Below are 16,251 nucleotides of genomic sequence, written 5' to 3' on the forward strand. Positions count from 1 at the left end.
TTCGTAAATCATATGTTCGTTTTGTAAACCATGTATCGTATTAATTCGTATCGTGGTCTCCCAGACATGTGTGCGAAGAGTAGTGGGGGCTTCAATGTGTTACTAGACCGTGTGTATCGACTGCTACGAAAATGTAAGAGGTACCCTAAGTCAATGTCTATCAGCATTGACCCTTTGCCCATAGTCCATTAGTACACGCCCGTTCGAACGACACGGTGTGAGGTTTGTTAAACCTAATAGCGCTATTAACTAATGACCCGCTCGCCATAGGCCTCGGCGATTAAGTCGATATAATGAGGGACTTTAATGATAGAGGTTTGGTCCAGTGCGTATTCTCGGCATCCTACCCACGGAGGATGGTTGTAATTATTGTTTAGTTCATTTACCCATTCCCAACCCTTGGGAATCCCATGCCTTGGAAAGAGTGTGAACTCACCTTGCATATCGCTAATGGTTATTTGGCAGAGTCACAAATAGACTCCTACGAATAAATTTCGGTCCTAAAGTAGGGGAGGCTGTGACACCTGTGTCACCGCGACCATCAAACAAATACCAAGCCGATGAAATATTGCATTTCATACTTGGGATCTTGTATAAATATGTGTATCTTTTGCACATATCAGTTCTTGTTCAATTTCAAACTTTACATCGCTTTCTGGAGAATTATACGCAACCTAGTGCGTAAACGTACTCAGTTTAATGCGACAAATACTCCGGAACATCAACATATACTCAACATACCTTAAATAACCTTTACATGACTTAGAAATAAGTTTTGAAGGCTTTGGTATGGCAAAAACAAGTTAATTCGCTTACAGGGACTAAACTTGACAAACCGCGAAAGTATGCCAATTTGAACTATAACGAACATTCTGGAACATGTCCATAAGTTAAACATACCATAAATATCCTTTACATAGCTTAGAAATAGGCTTTGATGGGTTTGGTATGCTAAAACAAACTTTTGGATCATTCAGGGACTAAAAGTGTCAAAAAGTGCACAAGTTTGCACTTTCGCGCATAACTTACGTTCTGAATACATCCGGACATCCAAAAATTTATGTAAGCATTATAATATTATGCCTTAGTGTTTGGCATGAGAAAAATCCATTCGTCGCGTCATTTGGATCGTCTTTCGCGCTTATGCGCATTCAGTCGTAATTAAGCGAACATCGCGATCGTACGACCAAACGAACCGACATACGGAATATTTTTGAGCATATTTCAAGTCCCCTACACTTTAACATCATCCTAGAGCCTTGAAATGAGGTTAACGGGGCTTAAACATGCCAAAAATGGGCCAAATTACGTATTTTTGAGCATATTTCAAGTCCCCTACATTTTTATGTTTTTTCAAGTATTTTGGGCATTTTGTTTTTGGGCTTGTGTTTGGCCCGTTGTCTTTTTTAGGCCCGTTTCGAATTTCTGTCTCTATTTATGTATTGCCCTAATCATTTGATGAATCAGAATTGAATTTTGAGAAAAATAGTTTTTCACTTCAAATTCCGAGCCCTTTGGGTTGAATTTTGGGGTTGGGGAAGAACGACACGGGCATTCACAGAATCAACGTGTTTGATCTTCATTATCGTACTACTCACTACATCAGTTGGTATCAGAGCCGAATTCCTGGCTCAAAATGCCTCCGAGGAGAAACAACAACAGGCCTCTCGATGAAGTGTATGAACGAGAGTTGGAGCAGCGACTCATGGCGAGAGTGGATGAGCGGTTGGATCAAGTGGTCAATCAGTTGACTGATCGGATGGCCGATTTGATCAATCGTAGGAGGCAGGGACCCAATGACGGGTATGGTTCTGATTTTAGTAACCCATTTGGTGACGGTTCGGCTTCCGAAGACGAACAGGAAGGGCGACCAAGGGGTGAACGTGGAGGGGGTAACAGGCGTTGGGATTCTGGGATTAGAGTTGATATTCCAGAATTTGATGGGTCTAGTTTGAATCCAGAGGGGTTCATCGATTGGTTGGCTACCGTGGAGGAGGTGTTTGAATACAAGGAGGTGCCTGAAAATAAGCGGGTGGCCTTGATCGCTACCAGGTTACGTGGTAGGGCCTCTGCGTGGTGGCAACAATTGAAGTTAACACGAAACAGGCTCGGGAAGTCAAGGATCGTGACATGGACCAAGATGAAAAAATGCTTGCGGTCCAACTTTTTGCCTCATAACTTTCAAAGGTTGATGTACCAGCGTCTGCAGAATTTAAAACAGGGGGCTAAATCGGTTGATGATTATACAACTGAGTTTTACCAGTTGATTGCAAGGAATGATATTCAAGAACCGGAGGAGCAACTTGTCTCTCGGTATATTGGGGGTCTAAGGGTTCAGATCATGGAGGCTGTGAATCTTTTTGATCCGTTAACCATTCATGAGGCACACCAACGGGCGTTGGCCTTTGAGAAGCAAAACCGTCGGGTGGGCGGTTCATTTACCCCCGCTGGGGGAAACGTTGGGTCAGGCAGTGGGGCACCTCGTGGCGGGCCTAGTCAGGGGAAGCCGGGGGGTAGTAATACCGGGCCTACTTCTAAGGGGGCTAGCAGTAGTGGTCCCAGATGTTTCAATTGTGGTGAAACAGGCCATCGTCAAACTGAGTGCAAAAAGGCTGGTAAAAGACACTTATTTGCTGAGTCTGAAGATGAACAGTATGAAGAGTATGAGAATAACCCAGTCTACGATGAGGAAACTGAATATGAAGAGGAGGTTGTGACCGGTGATGTTGGGGTGAGTTTGGTGGTTAGACGTTCTTGCTATACACCAAAGGCAGATGGGGATGATTGGCTGAAGCATAACATCTTCCACTCAACATGTACTATTTTGGGAAAGGTTTGCACGTTCGTCATCGATTCCGGGAGTTGTGACAATCTGATTTCTGAAGAGGCAGTCCAAAAGTTGGCCTTGAAGACAGAGAGTCACCCGAAACCGTACAAGCTTCAATGGCTGAAAAAGGGAGGTGAAGTGACGGTATCTAAAAGGGCACTTGTTTCAATTTCCATTGGGTCCACGTACAAGGATGATGTCGTGTATGATGTGGTCCCTATGGACGCGTGTCACTTATTGTTGGGCAGGCCTTGGGAGTACGAGCGTAATATAGAACATAACGGGCGGTCCAATACGTATAGTTTCCTGTTTGGTGGTGTGAAGATCACTCTTGTTCCTAGCAAGCCTAAGCAATTAGCCACGAAACAGTCGGGCACTCTGTTGACCATTAGTCAGTTTCAAGATGAGTTGGAGGAAGCAGACAATGTTTTTATTTTGATTGGGAAGCCTGTGGCCGAGGAAGTCGACATTCCTGAATGTTTGGTTCCGTTATTCGAGGAGTTTGTTGATGTTTTCCCAGATGATTTACCTGCCGGGTTGCCACCCCTACGAGACATCCAACATCACATTGATTTGGAACCGGGGTCACAGCTACCCAATAAGCCCCATTACAGAATGAGTCCAAAGGAGCATGAGGAATTACGTCGGCAGGTTGAAGATTTAATTTCTAAAGGGTATGTTCGGGAAAGCATGAGTCCTTGTGCTGTTCCTGCTCTGTTGATGTCACACCCCGACCACGTAAAACATACAAAACGTGGCGGAAACGTCGGGGAGTGTTGTAACAGAATCAATTGTTTCAAATCCATGGCAAATGAAGTTTCGTTTTATAAATCAAACATGAAAGTTTACATTGTCTAAACAAGAATCGAAGTGTACATAACATAAATTAACTAGTTCTTGTCTCGTTTTAAGTCACTAAGGCACAGGTCCGCCTAAGTATGTCTTGATAAGTCCTATGCATCATCTCCTGAAAACACATGTGAAAATAGGTACGTCAGCATAAAAATGCCTGTGAGATACATTGGTTTTGTGAAAACGGAATTCATGACTTGAGTTTGAGAAAATGTTTAGTCATGAACCTCGTATTTTGCTTTGTCTTGTAAATCATTTGAAAAACGGTAAGATCAAATGATATGTATAAATAAGAGAACAATGCATGGTTAACTGAATAATCATGTAAAAAAAAAAGTTTGTATAAGATTTGTTGTTTGTAAATCAATGTCTTGTGAAAAGCGTGTTATTTGTATAAAATGTTCTATGTTTCAAATTGAAATGATTCAAATAACGCTACGATATGTAATACCATACAAACACTTATATATAGGAAGTACCAGCGGCGTATCCACCATGCTTGTATCATATTACACATGCCTCGTTACTTAAATCACTTACTCAAACCAAACCATCAAGATGAAATGTTTAACAACGGTAGAAATGTTCATGTATAGTCCAATGTCTATTGTCAAATGTAATCCATGTCAACGGATACAACTGGTTTACACGGTTCAATGGTTACAGACGGTTCATGAAATCAAAGGGGTAAGACGGTTCACATAGTCAAATGGTTACAACGGTTCAAAATGTAGTGTAATGTGTTCATATGCTGGATGAGCATATGCAACAGAAATGCAACGTGAAACAATGTACTACGTATGCACACAATGGGCGTACGTAGCATGAAATGTATTGTAGAGTACAACGGTTCAAAATGTAGTATACTGTGTTCATATGCTGGATGAGCATATGCAACAGATATGCAATGTGAAACAATGTACTACGTATGCACACAATGGGCGTACGTAGCATGAAATGTATTGTAGAGTACAACGGTTCAAAATGTAGAATAATGTGTTCATATGCTGGATGAGCATATGCAACAGATATGCAATGTGAAACAATGTACTACGTATGCACACAATGGGCGTACGTAGCATGAAATGTGATGTAAAGCAATGTACTAAGTACGCACACAATGGGCATACATAGCATAAACACAATGAAATCATGTACTATTTATGTACTATCGAACATAGCAGTATATGATGTGAAAACAGGAAAGCATGAAAGTAACAGATAGGCACATGTGTTTCACCCCAAAACAGTTTAGAAAACAGTAAAAGAGGGGTTCAATGTACTCACCTGAGATTGCTTTGAGTTCCTTGTATAATAACCAGATAATGCTAAAGATCACGGGATATCAAACGGCACCTAATAGGTAGCTATGTTAATATACCGGACCAAATCGGAAGGATCGGACAGTACGCGGGTTCGAAAACCAAACGAGTATGGAGACTCGTGTAATATGGTTTAACAAAGCCTACATACTAAAATGAAACTTAACCTAAGTGCTTACGGTCCATCACGACCCGTTTAGGTAGCTTATGCCACCTTACGCGTCGTTCACGTAGAACGCGTCTGGAACGCCTAACATCGTGACCACAAGGTATAACTTCGGAAGGTTATAGCTATGGTCACCTAATGTGTTTGGTCAGGTCCTAATGACCGACAAAATGGGTCGGGTTCGAAAGCATAAGCGATGGTTTAGATCGCTTACCTTACGACCCTATATAAGCACTAAACTAAAAGTGACGAGCTAAGCATGTTAGAACATGCTTAACTAAGTTTGAAAACAGGTTTGACATCAAAACAAACGGCTTTGATGCTCACGAGTAGTTTGGTTACAAAATATGCAAGAATGCACATTTTGGAAGAAACTACGACTCGTCACTGAGCCTAGATAACGTGGTGATCAGTAGTTATGGTCACTATGGACCATAACCATCGTGATCACGCTCACGTTATGAAGTTCCATGAACTTCGCATCGACCATAAGCTGGTCAATGAAGAAAGTCAACAAAACGTTGACTTTCGGACTCGAAAAGCGAATAAAAGAGCGAAAGAAGACTTACGGAGGGTCCCCGAGTGCAAATCAAGATCAAACAGCTCAGGTATGAAACAATGGTTTCAACTTAGAGCTTTAGGATCTGATTTTGTGATTTTTACACTAAAGGGGGGGGGGTATTTATAGGAAAAGTGGAACCGTTAGGATCGTTTTATCGAATATCGAGCCTTGATCACGTGCGTACATGTGTCCAGTGGATAAGTTTAGTGAACTTGACTCTTGGCTCTTCATTGGGTGAAAAGGCATTGCCCCTTGATCGAACGAAAGGCCAGATTCTGCATTAAATGCAAAAATCTTTCTGTCAGACATCCCCACGCGGCCCGCCTCACATTTGGGCAAAACTCACGCGGGCCGCCTGGCCCTCTCTGATCTGCACCACTTGCAGAATTTACACATTTGGTCCCTGTTGCGTGTTTAAGCTATTTCCAGCCCTTCTAAGACCTGTAAAGCCATCTTTAAGGCCCTAAAATGATGCCTAAACATTGTGGACATGAAACATGCCCAAAAATATGTCGGATGTCGGTTCGTTTGGCCGTACGATCGCGATGTTCGCTTAATTACGACGGAATGCGCATAAGTGTGAAAGACGATCCAAATGACGCGACGAATGGATTTTTCTCATGCCAAACACTAAGGCATAATATATGGATGCTTACATAAATTTTTGGATGTCCGGATGTATTCAGAACGTAAGTTATGCGCGAAAGTGCAAACTTGTGCACTTTTTGACACTTTTAGTCCCTGAATGACCCAGAAGTTTATTTTAGCATACCAAACCCCTCAAAGCCTATTTCTAAGACATGTAAAGGATATTTATGGTATGTTTAACTTATGGACATGTTCCGGAATGTTCGTTATAGTTCAGATTGGCATACTTTCGCAGTTTGTCAAGTTTAGTCCCTGTAAGCGAATTAACTTGTTTTTGCTATACCAAAGCCTTCAAAACTTATTTCTAAGTTATGTAAAGGTTATTTAAGGTACGTTGAGTGTATGTTGATGTTCCGGAGTATTTGTCGCAATAAACTGAGTACGTTTACGCACCAGTTTGCGTATAATGCTCTAGAAAGCGATGTAGAGTTTGAATTTGAACAATAATTGATATGTGCAAAACATACACATATTTATACAAGATCCCAAGTATGAAATACAATATTTCATCGGCTTGGTATTTGTTTGATGGTCGCGGTGGCACAGGTGTCACAGTCTCCCCTACTTTAGGAAATTTCGTCCCGAAATTTATTCGTAGGAGTCTATTTGTGAATTTGCCAAATAACCACCAATGATATGTAAGGCAATATCTTGTCATTTCCTTAACGGTCATTCTTCCGAAACGAAAATGAACAGACGGGTCATTTTCAATGGTTGCTTCATCAGAATTGGAAATGAAGGATTACACAACGGATATTTATTTCCTCAACGGATAATCTTCAGAAACGAAAATGAACTAACGGAGTCATCTTCAACGGTTGCTTCCTCAGAGTTGGAAATGAAGGATTACACAACGGATATTCATTTCCTCAACGGATAATCTTCAGAAACGAAAATGAACAAACGGGGTCATCTTCAACGGTTGCTTCCTCAGAGTTGGAAATGAAGTATTACACAACGGATATTCATTTCCTCAACGGATAATCTTCAGAAACGAAAATGAACTAACGGAGTCATCTTCAACGGTTGCTTCCTCAGAGTTGGAAATGAAGGATTACACAACGGATATTCATTTCCTCAACGGATAATCTTCAGAAACGAAAATGAACAAACGGGGTCATCTTCAACGGTTGCTTCCTCAGAGTTGGAAATGAAGTATTACACAACGGATATTCATTTCCTCAACGGATAATCTTCAGAAACAAAAATGAACTAACGGAGTCATCTTCAACAGTTGCTTCCTCAGAGTTGGAAATGAAGGATTACACAACGGATATTCATTTCCTCAACGGATAAATCTTCAGAAACGAAAATGAGCAAACGGGGTCATCTTCAACGGTTGCTTCCTCAGAGTTGGAAATGAAGTATTACACAACGGATATTCATTTCCTCAACGGATAAATCTTCAGAAACGAAAATGAGCAAACGGGGTCATCTTCAACGGGTATTCTTCAGATTTGGAAATGAAGGATAAACGGATATTCATTTCCTCAACGGATAAATCTTCAGAATGAAAATGAACAAACGGAGTCATTTTGCTCGACGGGTATTCTTCAGATTTGGAAATGAAGGATAAACGGATATTCATTTCCTCAACGGATATTCTTCAGAAGTGAAAAATGAATAGCTAGTTCATTTTTCCTCAACGGATGCTTCATCAGAATTGGAAATGAATAGGGTTAACTCTAGACACATGACAGAACTTGCTGTGATTTTTGTGCACTAAATTCCATAATTATGTATGCATCCATAATTACGTAATCCCTTGCACAGTCCGCACAGTTTGTTTTGTAATGTTTTGGGGAAGGATATCAAACTTGTGACGAGGGTGACTAGACTTCCATCGGTTCCTTTTAATTAGATCGACAGGGGATCCTCTTGGTTAGGCCACCAAGGAGTCCTTTCAGCTATATCATCACATGATATCCCTAACCAGATTTTTGGATGAATCTGTTTAGCTAGACCACTCAAGGGGTCTAATTATGAAGTAGTACTTTATAATCCGAGGGACTTAACTATAACATAGAAGTCCATTGAGGATTTTAAGTAATACCTTTGGGCATCCTACTATGAATCTCTTGTACACGGATATGTAAGATTCTACGAAGATTTGGATAACATACTTTGGATCACACAACAATACATAAGGAAACACATAAGCACATAGTCACATAATTGTTTAATTTGATCATAATTTGTTATTAACTTGTTATCGATTGAATACGGATATGGAAACCTGTCGACGGATCTCAATGTTCACTGGAATCTATCTGAGAAGATAGAAAGATCTCCCAAAATTCGATTTTTGATTACAAGGAATCACCACATTCGAATGAAGTTATACAACAATTAAAGACTTACGGGAAATTCCTAGGTACCCTATTAAGGATTTATAGTGGTACCTTGGGTGTTCGTCTTGTGTTGTAACCTGCGCCTTGTACTTCGTTTCCTTAGAATAAACGGGTACTTAGGAATTCCGTGGAAGACGCAAGCGATTATAGAATGGGAGAATTTTGGGGGTAGTTTGTTCTTCAAGGAATACGGTTCCTTGATTGTCGGTATTGCAAGGGATATGTCGTTTATACATGCAACCATCGAAATACATTGCAATGTAAATGAAAGATTTATTTATAAACAACGATATCAACTGTTCCTTGGATCTTGACAACAAAAGAAACTTAATACATAAGACATGATTATTTCTAAACGATATTGTCTTCTAGTCAGTCGGGTGATCATCCTTGTGCTGGATTTGCATTAGCAAGCTTTGGGCAATTTCTTCGGAAATGACCCATCTCGCCACAGTTGAAACAAGAACCTGGTAGGAAACGACCTTGAGCGGGATTGTTGCCAGCTTGGTTTGGTGCAGCTGCAGCTGGGCAGATTCTTGTTGTATGGCCTATGAGTCCACAAGTTTGCCATTTGCGGCACTGTACATTAGCGTGATGATGGAGGCTACATTGGTGGCACAAGGGTGCAGTTCCATCGTATGGTTTTCTAGCAGGGGGTTGAGCTGGTTGGTTGGGGACGGCTTGACCATTGTGAGCGACCACGGCGAAGTTCTGAGAAGCCTTTCGCTTCCTTGACTTCTTAGGAGATTCAGTCTGTTCATCCATGGTCTCTGATTCCTCGATTGGGTTCGATTCCCCGGCCGATTTCTTGTCACCTTTTCGAAAAAGTTTATGCTTTCTGATCTGCGATTCAGTCAAGGTTGCAGATAGCTCAATCGCCTGACGGAGTGTGGTAGGGTTGCTACCAGTGACAATGTCTTGTACCGAGTCCGGCAGGCCGTCGATGTACCTTTCGATAGCCTTGTCGAGTGGGGCGACCATAGTCGGGCAAAGTAGACTCAACTCCTCAAACCTATCCGTATATGCCCTGTGTTCGCCACTATCTTGTTTCAAATCATCAAACTCCTTCTCCAACGCTCGTTGTTCATGACGAGGACAAAACTCTCTCATCATAAGTGCTCTCAGTTCAGCCCATGTTTGTGCTAGAGCAACATCTGCACCACGGTCTCTCATTACCCCGTTCCACCATGTAAGAGCCCTCTTCTGAAACACACTCGAAGAAAACTCGACCTTGCGATTTTCCGGACACTGCACGTGGCGAAAGGTATTCTCGATGCTCTCGAACCATTGGAGAAGCCCAGTTGCTCCCTCAGAACCACTAAACTTGAGTGGTTTAGCCGAGTTAAAGTTCTTGAAATTGCATGTACCATTGTTGTTGTTGTTGGCTTGGTTCCATTGAGCAAAGAGATTTGGGAATTGAGCAGCCATCTGCTGCGCAATAATTTCTGCCAGCTCGGCAGTTGCTATCTGGTGTTCGCGTCGAGGAGGCATTCTAAAAGAGGAAAACATGAAAGGAAACAAATAAAATGGTATCGGGTAAGAATAGGATGTTACAATCACTGACCATAATCACGGTTGATGGTCACTTGTTTGAATCATGAAGCAAACAAACAACACCAGGGCTGAATCAAAGCAAATAGATCCTCATAGTGTATCGCGAAGACATGCTCGCCTATAAGTGGACACTCACCCCAAGAGTTCCCAGGTAAGAGTGACTGGTCCGATTATGCGGATTTGTACGAACACTCTAACCTTAGACAGAAAACCCAGGGTACAGGCATTCACCCTTCCAGTTCGCACGTGTTCACACTATTTAGGACCCAAAACTTTGATTGGAGTTTTGAAAATTCAAAGGGGTTCAAAACCTTATAACAAAGGGTTCAAAACCTTACAATAGAGGGTTCAAAACCTAGTAATCAATCATCCTAGAACAGATGATTAGCTTTTAAGGCGGTTTTGAAATTTATGTTCTTGTTGTGGTCGTCGCCTAAGGGTAGGTGACGGTATTGTTTTGTGACTAAACGCAAGTAAACTCGCGTTAGGTTCCTAGGAAGGTTATAGACTAGGTCAAAGCATTACTATTAACCTAATTCCCTATAACCATTGGCTCTGATACCATCTTTTCTGTCACACCCCGACCACGTAGAACATACAAAACGTGGCGGAAACGTCGGGGAGTGTTGTAACAGAATCAATTGTTTCAAATCCATGGCAAATGAAGTTTCGTTTTATAAATCAAACATGAAAGTTTACATTGTCTAAACAAGAATCGAAGTGTACATAACATAAATTAACTAGTTCTTGTCTCGTTTTAAGTCACTAAGGCACAGGTCCGCCTAAGTATGTCTTGATAAGTCCTATGCATCATCTCCTGAAAACACATGTGAAAATAGGTACGTCAGCATAAAAATGCCTGTGAGATACATTGGTTTTGTGAAAACGGAATTCATGACTTGAGTTTGAGAAAATGTTTAGTCATGAACCTCGTATTTTGCTTTGTCTTGTAAATCATTTGAAAAACGGTAAGATCAAATGATATGTATAAATAAGAGAACAATGCATGGTTAACTGAATAATCATGTAAAAAAAAAAGTTTGTATAAGATTTGTTGTTTGTAAATCAATGTCTTGTGAAAAGCGTGTTATTTGTATAAAATGTTCTATGTTTCAAATTGAAATGATTCAAATAACGCTACGATATGTAATACCATACAACACTTATATATAGGAAGTACCAGCGGCGTATCCACCATGCTTGTATCATATTACACATGCCTCGTTACTTAAATCACTTACTCAAACCAAACCATCAAGATGAAATGTTTAACAACGGTAGAAATGTTCATGTATAGTCCAATGTCTATTGTCAAATGTAATCCATGTCAACGGATACAACTGGTTTACACGGTTCAATGGTTACAGACGGTTCATGAAATCAAAGGGGTAAGACGGTTCACATAGTCAAATGGTTACAACGGTTCAAAATGTTTGTGTAATGTGTTCATATGCTGGATGAGCATATGCAACAGAAATGCAACGTGAAACAATGTACTACGTATGCACACAATGGGCGTACGTAGCATGAAATGTATTGTAGAGTACAACGGTTCAAAATGTAGTATACTGTGTTCATATGCTGGATGAGCATATGCAACAGATATGCAATGTGAAACAATGTACTACGTATGCACACAATGGGCGTACGTAGCATGAAATGTATTGTAGAGTACAACGGTTCAAAATGTAGAATAATGTGTTCATATGCTGGATGAGCATATGCAACAGATATGCAATGTGAAACAATGTACTACGTATGCACACAATGGGCGTACGTAGCATGAAATGTGATGTAAAGCAATGTACTAAGTACGCACACAATGGGCATACATAGCATAAACACAATGAAATCATGTACTATTTATGTACTATCGAACATAGCAGTATATGATGTGAAAACAGGAAAGCATGAAAGTAACAGATAGGCACATGTGTTTCACCCCAAAACAGTTTAGAAAACAGTAAAAAAGGGGTTCAATGTACTCACCTGAGATTGCTTTGAGTTCCTTGTATAATAACCAGATAATGCTAAAGATCACGGGATATCAAACGGCACCTAATAGGTAGCTATGTTAATATACCGGACCAAATCGGAAGGATCGGACAGTACGCGGGTTCGAAAACCAAACGAGTATGGAGACTCGTGTAATATGGTTTAACAAAGCCTACATACTAAAATGAAACTTAACCTAAGTGCTTACGGTCCATCACGACCCGTTTAGGTAGCTTATGCCACCTTACGCGTCGTTCGCGTAGAACGCGTCTGGAACGCCTAACATCGTGACCACAAGGTATAACTTCGGAAGGTTATAGCTATGGTCACCTAATGTGTTTGGTCAGGTCCTAATGACCGACAAAATGGGTCGGGTTCGAAAGCATAAGCGATGGTTTAGATCGGTTACCTTACGACCCTATATAAGCACTAAACTAAAAGTGACGAGCTAAGCATGTTAGAACATGCTTAACTAAGTTTGAAAACAGGTTTGACATCAAAACAAACGGCTTTGATGCTCACGAGTAGTTTGGTTACAAAATATGCAAGAATGCACATTTTGGCCGAAACTACGACTCGTCACTGAGCCTAGATAACGTGGTGATCAGTAGTTATGGTCACTATGGACCATAACCATCGTGATCACGCTCACGTTATGAAGTTCCATGAACTTCGCATCGACCATAAGCTGGTCAATGAAGAAAGTCAACAAAACGTTGACTTTCGGACTCGAAAAGCGAATAAAAGAGCGAAAGAAGACTTACGGAGGGTCCCCGAGTGCAAATCAAGATCAAACAGCTCAGGTATGGAACAATGGTTTCAACTTAGAGCTTTAGGATCTGATTTTGTGATTTTTACACTAAAGGGGGGGGGTATTTATAGGAAAAGTGGAACCGTTAGGATCGTTTTATCGAATATCGAGCCTTGATCACGTGCGTACATGTGTCCAGTGGATAAGTTCAGTGAACTTGACTCTTGGCTCTTCATTGGGTGAAAAGGCATTGCCCCTTGATCGAACGAAAGGCCAGATTCTGCATTAAATGCAAAAATCTTTCTGTCAGACATCCCCACGCGGCCCGCCTCACATTTGGGCAAAACTCACGCGGGCCGCCTGGCCCTCTCTGATCTGCACCACTTGCAGAATTTACACATTTGGTCCCTGTTGCGTGTTTAAGCTATTTCCAGCCCTTCTAAGACCTGTAAAGCCATCTTTAAGGCCCTAAAATGATGCCTAAACATTGTGGACATGAAACATGCCCAAAAATATGTCGGATGTCGGTTCGTTTGGCCGTACGATCGCGATGTTCGCTTAATTACGACGGAATGCGCATAAGTGTGAAAGACGATCCAAATGACGCGACGAATGGATTTTTCTCATGCCAAACACTAAGGCATAATATATGGATGCTTACATAAATTTTTGGATGTCCGGATGTATTCAGAACGTAAGTTATGCGCGAAAGTGCAAACTTGTGCACTTTTTGACACTTTTAGTCCCTGAATGACCCAGAAGTTTATTTTAGCATACCAAACCCCTCAAAGCCTATTTCTAAGCCATGTAAAGGATATTTATGGTATGTTTAACTTATGGACATGTTCCGGAATGTTCGTTATAGTTCAGATTGGCATACTTTCGCAGTTTGTCAAGTTTAGTCCCTGTAAGCGAATTAACTTGTTTTTGCTATACCAAAGCCTTCAAAACTTATTTCTAAGTTATGTAAAGGTTATTTAAGGTACGTTGAGTGTATGTTGATGTTCCGGAGCATTTGTCGCAATAAACTGAGTACGTTTACGCACCAGTTTGCGTATAATGCTCCAGAAAGCGATGTAGAGTTTGAATTTGAACAATAATTGATATGTGCAAAACATACACAAATTTATACAAGATCCCAAGTATGAAATACAATATTTCATCGGCTTGGTATTTGTTTGATGGTCGCGGTGGCACAGGTGTCACAGTTGACTCCAAAGAAGGATGGGACGTGGCGTATGTGTGTTGACAGTCGTGCAGTCAACAAGATCACTGTGAGGTACAGGTTTCCTATTCCTCGACTTGATGATTTGCTTGATCAAATTAGCGGTGCCACTTTTTTCAGGAAACTAGACTTGAAGAGTGGGTATTACCAGATCCGACTCAGGCCTGGGGATGAGTGGAAAACCGCCTTCAAGACTCGTGAGGGGTTGTATGAATGGTTAGTGATGCCTTTTGGCTTGTCCAATGCCCCTAGTACGTTTATGCGGGTCATGAACCAGTTGTTTAGGCCCTTTATTGGCAAGTTTGTTGTGGTTTATTTTGATGATGTTCTTATTTATAGCCCTAATTTTGATGAGCATGTGAAGCATGTACGGCAGGTTTTGACCTTGCTCCGAAGGGATAACTTGTATGCAGCTAGAAAGAAGTGTGTCTTTATGGTCCCTAAGGTCCTGTTTTTGGGGTATGTTGTTTCTGGTGACGGGATACAGGTGGATGAATCCAAGGTAGCGGCTGTTAAGCAGTGGCCAACCCCCACTACAATAACTGAAGTACGTAGCTTCCATGGTCTTGCTTCATTCTATAGACGGTTCATTCGAAATTTCAGTTCCCTTATGGCACCAGTGACTGACTGCATGAAGGGAAAGACCTTTATATGGACTGAGGAGGCAGAATCAGCTTTTCAGTTAATCAAAGAAAAGCATACATCAGCACCAATTCTTATTTTGCCAGATTTTTCTCGGGTTTTTTAGTTGCACACAGATGCCTCGCAGGGTGGTATTGGGGCAGTCCTAAGTCAAGGGGGGCGACCAGTTTCTTATTTCAGTGAGAAGTTGACTGGGCCAAAGTTACGTTATAGCACTTATGATCTTGAATTTTATGCAGTGGTCCAGGCTGTGAAACATTGGCGTCACTATTTGTTTCACAAGGAGTTTGTTTAATTTACAGACCATGATTCGCTGAGGCATATCCGCAGTCAAGATAAAGTGTCACATAAGCATGCTCGGTGGATGGCTTTCTTGGAAAAGTTTACCTTTGTTGTGAAGCATAAGTCTGGAATTTCGAATCGTGTGGCAGATGCCTTGAGCAGGAGGAGTAGCCTGCTTGTTTCTATGAGAGTTGTTGTACCCGGGCTAGACAATCTCATGGAACAGCTCACAGCAGATCCATATTTTTCTGTCATTTTGCAAGATGTGCAGTTTGGGAAGAGGGCAGATTTTCTTGTGCATGATGGCTTTCTTTTTAAGGAAAATCAATTGTGTATTCCCAATTCCAGCCTCCGACTTCAAATAATTAAAGAACTGCATGGAGAAGGGCACGTGGGAAGAGACCGTACTTTACGACTGGTGCAGTCTTCTTATTTTTGGCCTACTATGAGGAGGGATGTTGAACGGTTTGTTAGACGTTGCAGGATCTGTCAAGTTTCAAAAGGCACAGCTACCAATGCAGGGCTTTATATGCCTCTACCCATTCCTCAGCAACCTTGGGTAGATATTAGCATGGATTTTGTGTTGGGGTTACCCCGTACTCAGCGTGGTAATGATTCGATCTTCGTCGTGGTGGACCGGTTTTCTAAAATGGTACACTTTATTCCTTGCAAGAAGACAACGGATGCAGTTAATGTGGCTCAGTTGTTCTTTCGAGATATCTATCGTTTGCATGGTTTGCCGTCTTCTATAGTTTCTGATCGGGATACTCGTTTCTTGAGTCACTTTTGGCGCAGTTTATGGAAAATGGTGAACACTCAGCTCAATTTTAGCAGTGCTTATCACCCACAAACTGATGGGCAGACAGAGGTTGTTAATCGATCACTTGGTAATCTTTTGCGGTGTCTTGTGGGTGATCATGTGAAGTCGTGGGATCAAAAGCTTTGTCAGGCTGAGTTTGCTCATAATCATGCTGTTAATAGGAGTACTGGGTTTAGTCCGTTTGAGGTGGTCTATTCTGCTAAGCCTCGGGGTCCTCTTGATTTGATGTCACTTCCTTCACCAGGTTCTGTTCC

The 16,251-nt window shown here is 41.4% G+C and overlaps 1 protein-coding gene across 1 annotated transcript; it reads left to right on the forward strand.

Moving 5' to 3' along the window:
* Window positions 1-1,705: 1,705 nt before the first annotated feature.
* Window positions 1,706-15,001, forward strand: LOC110883067. The gene is made up of 2 exons (XM_022130923.2): window positions 1,706-3,565; window positions 14,228-15,001. Exons 1-2 carry the CDS (start codon window positions 1,706-1,708, stop codon window positions 14,999-15,001), a joined length of 2,634 nt encoding a protein of 877 aa, XP_021986615.1.
* The last annotated feature ends 1,250 nt before the right edge of the window (window positions 15,002-16,251 follow it).

The sequence above is a fragment of the Helianthus annuus genome, chromosome 2, assembly GCF_002127325.2.
Source record: "Helianthus annuus cultivar XRQ/B chromosome 2, HanXRQr2.0-SUNRISE, whole genome shotgun sequence".
NCBI lineage: Eukaryota > Viridiplantae > Streptophyta > Magnoliopsida > Asterales > Asteraceae > Helianthus > Helianthus annuus.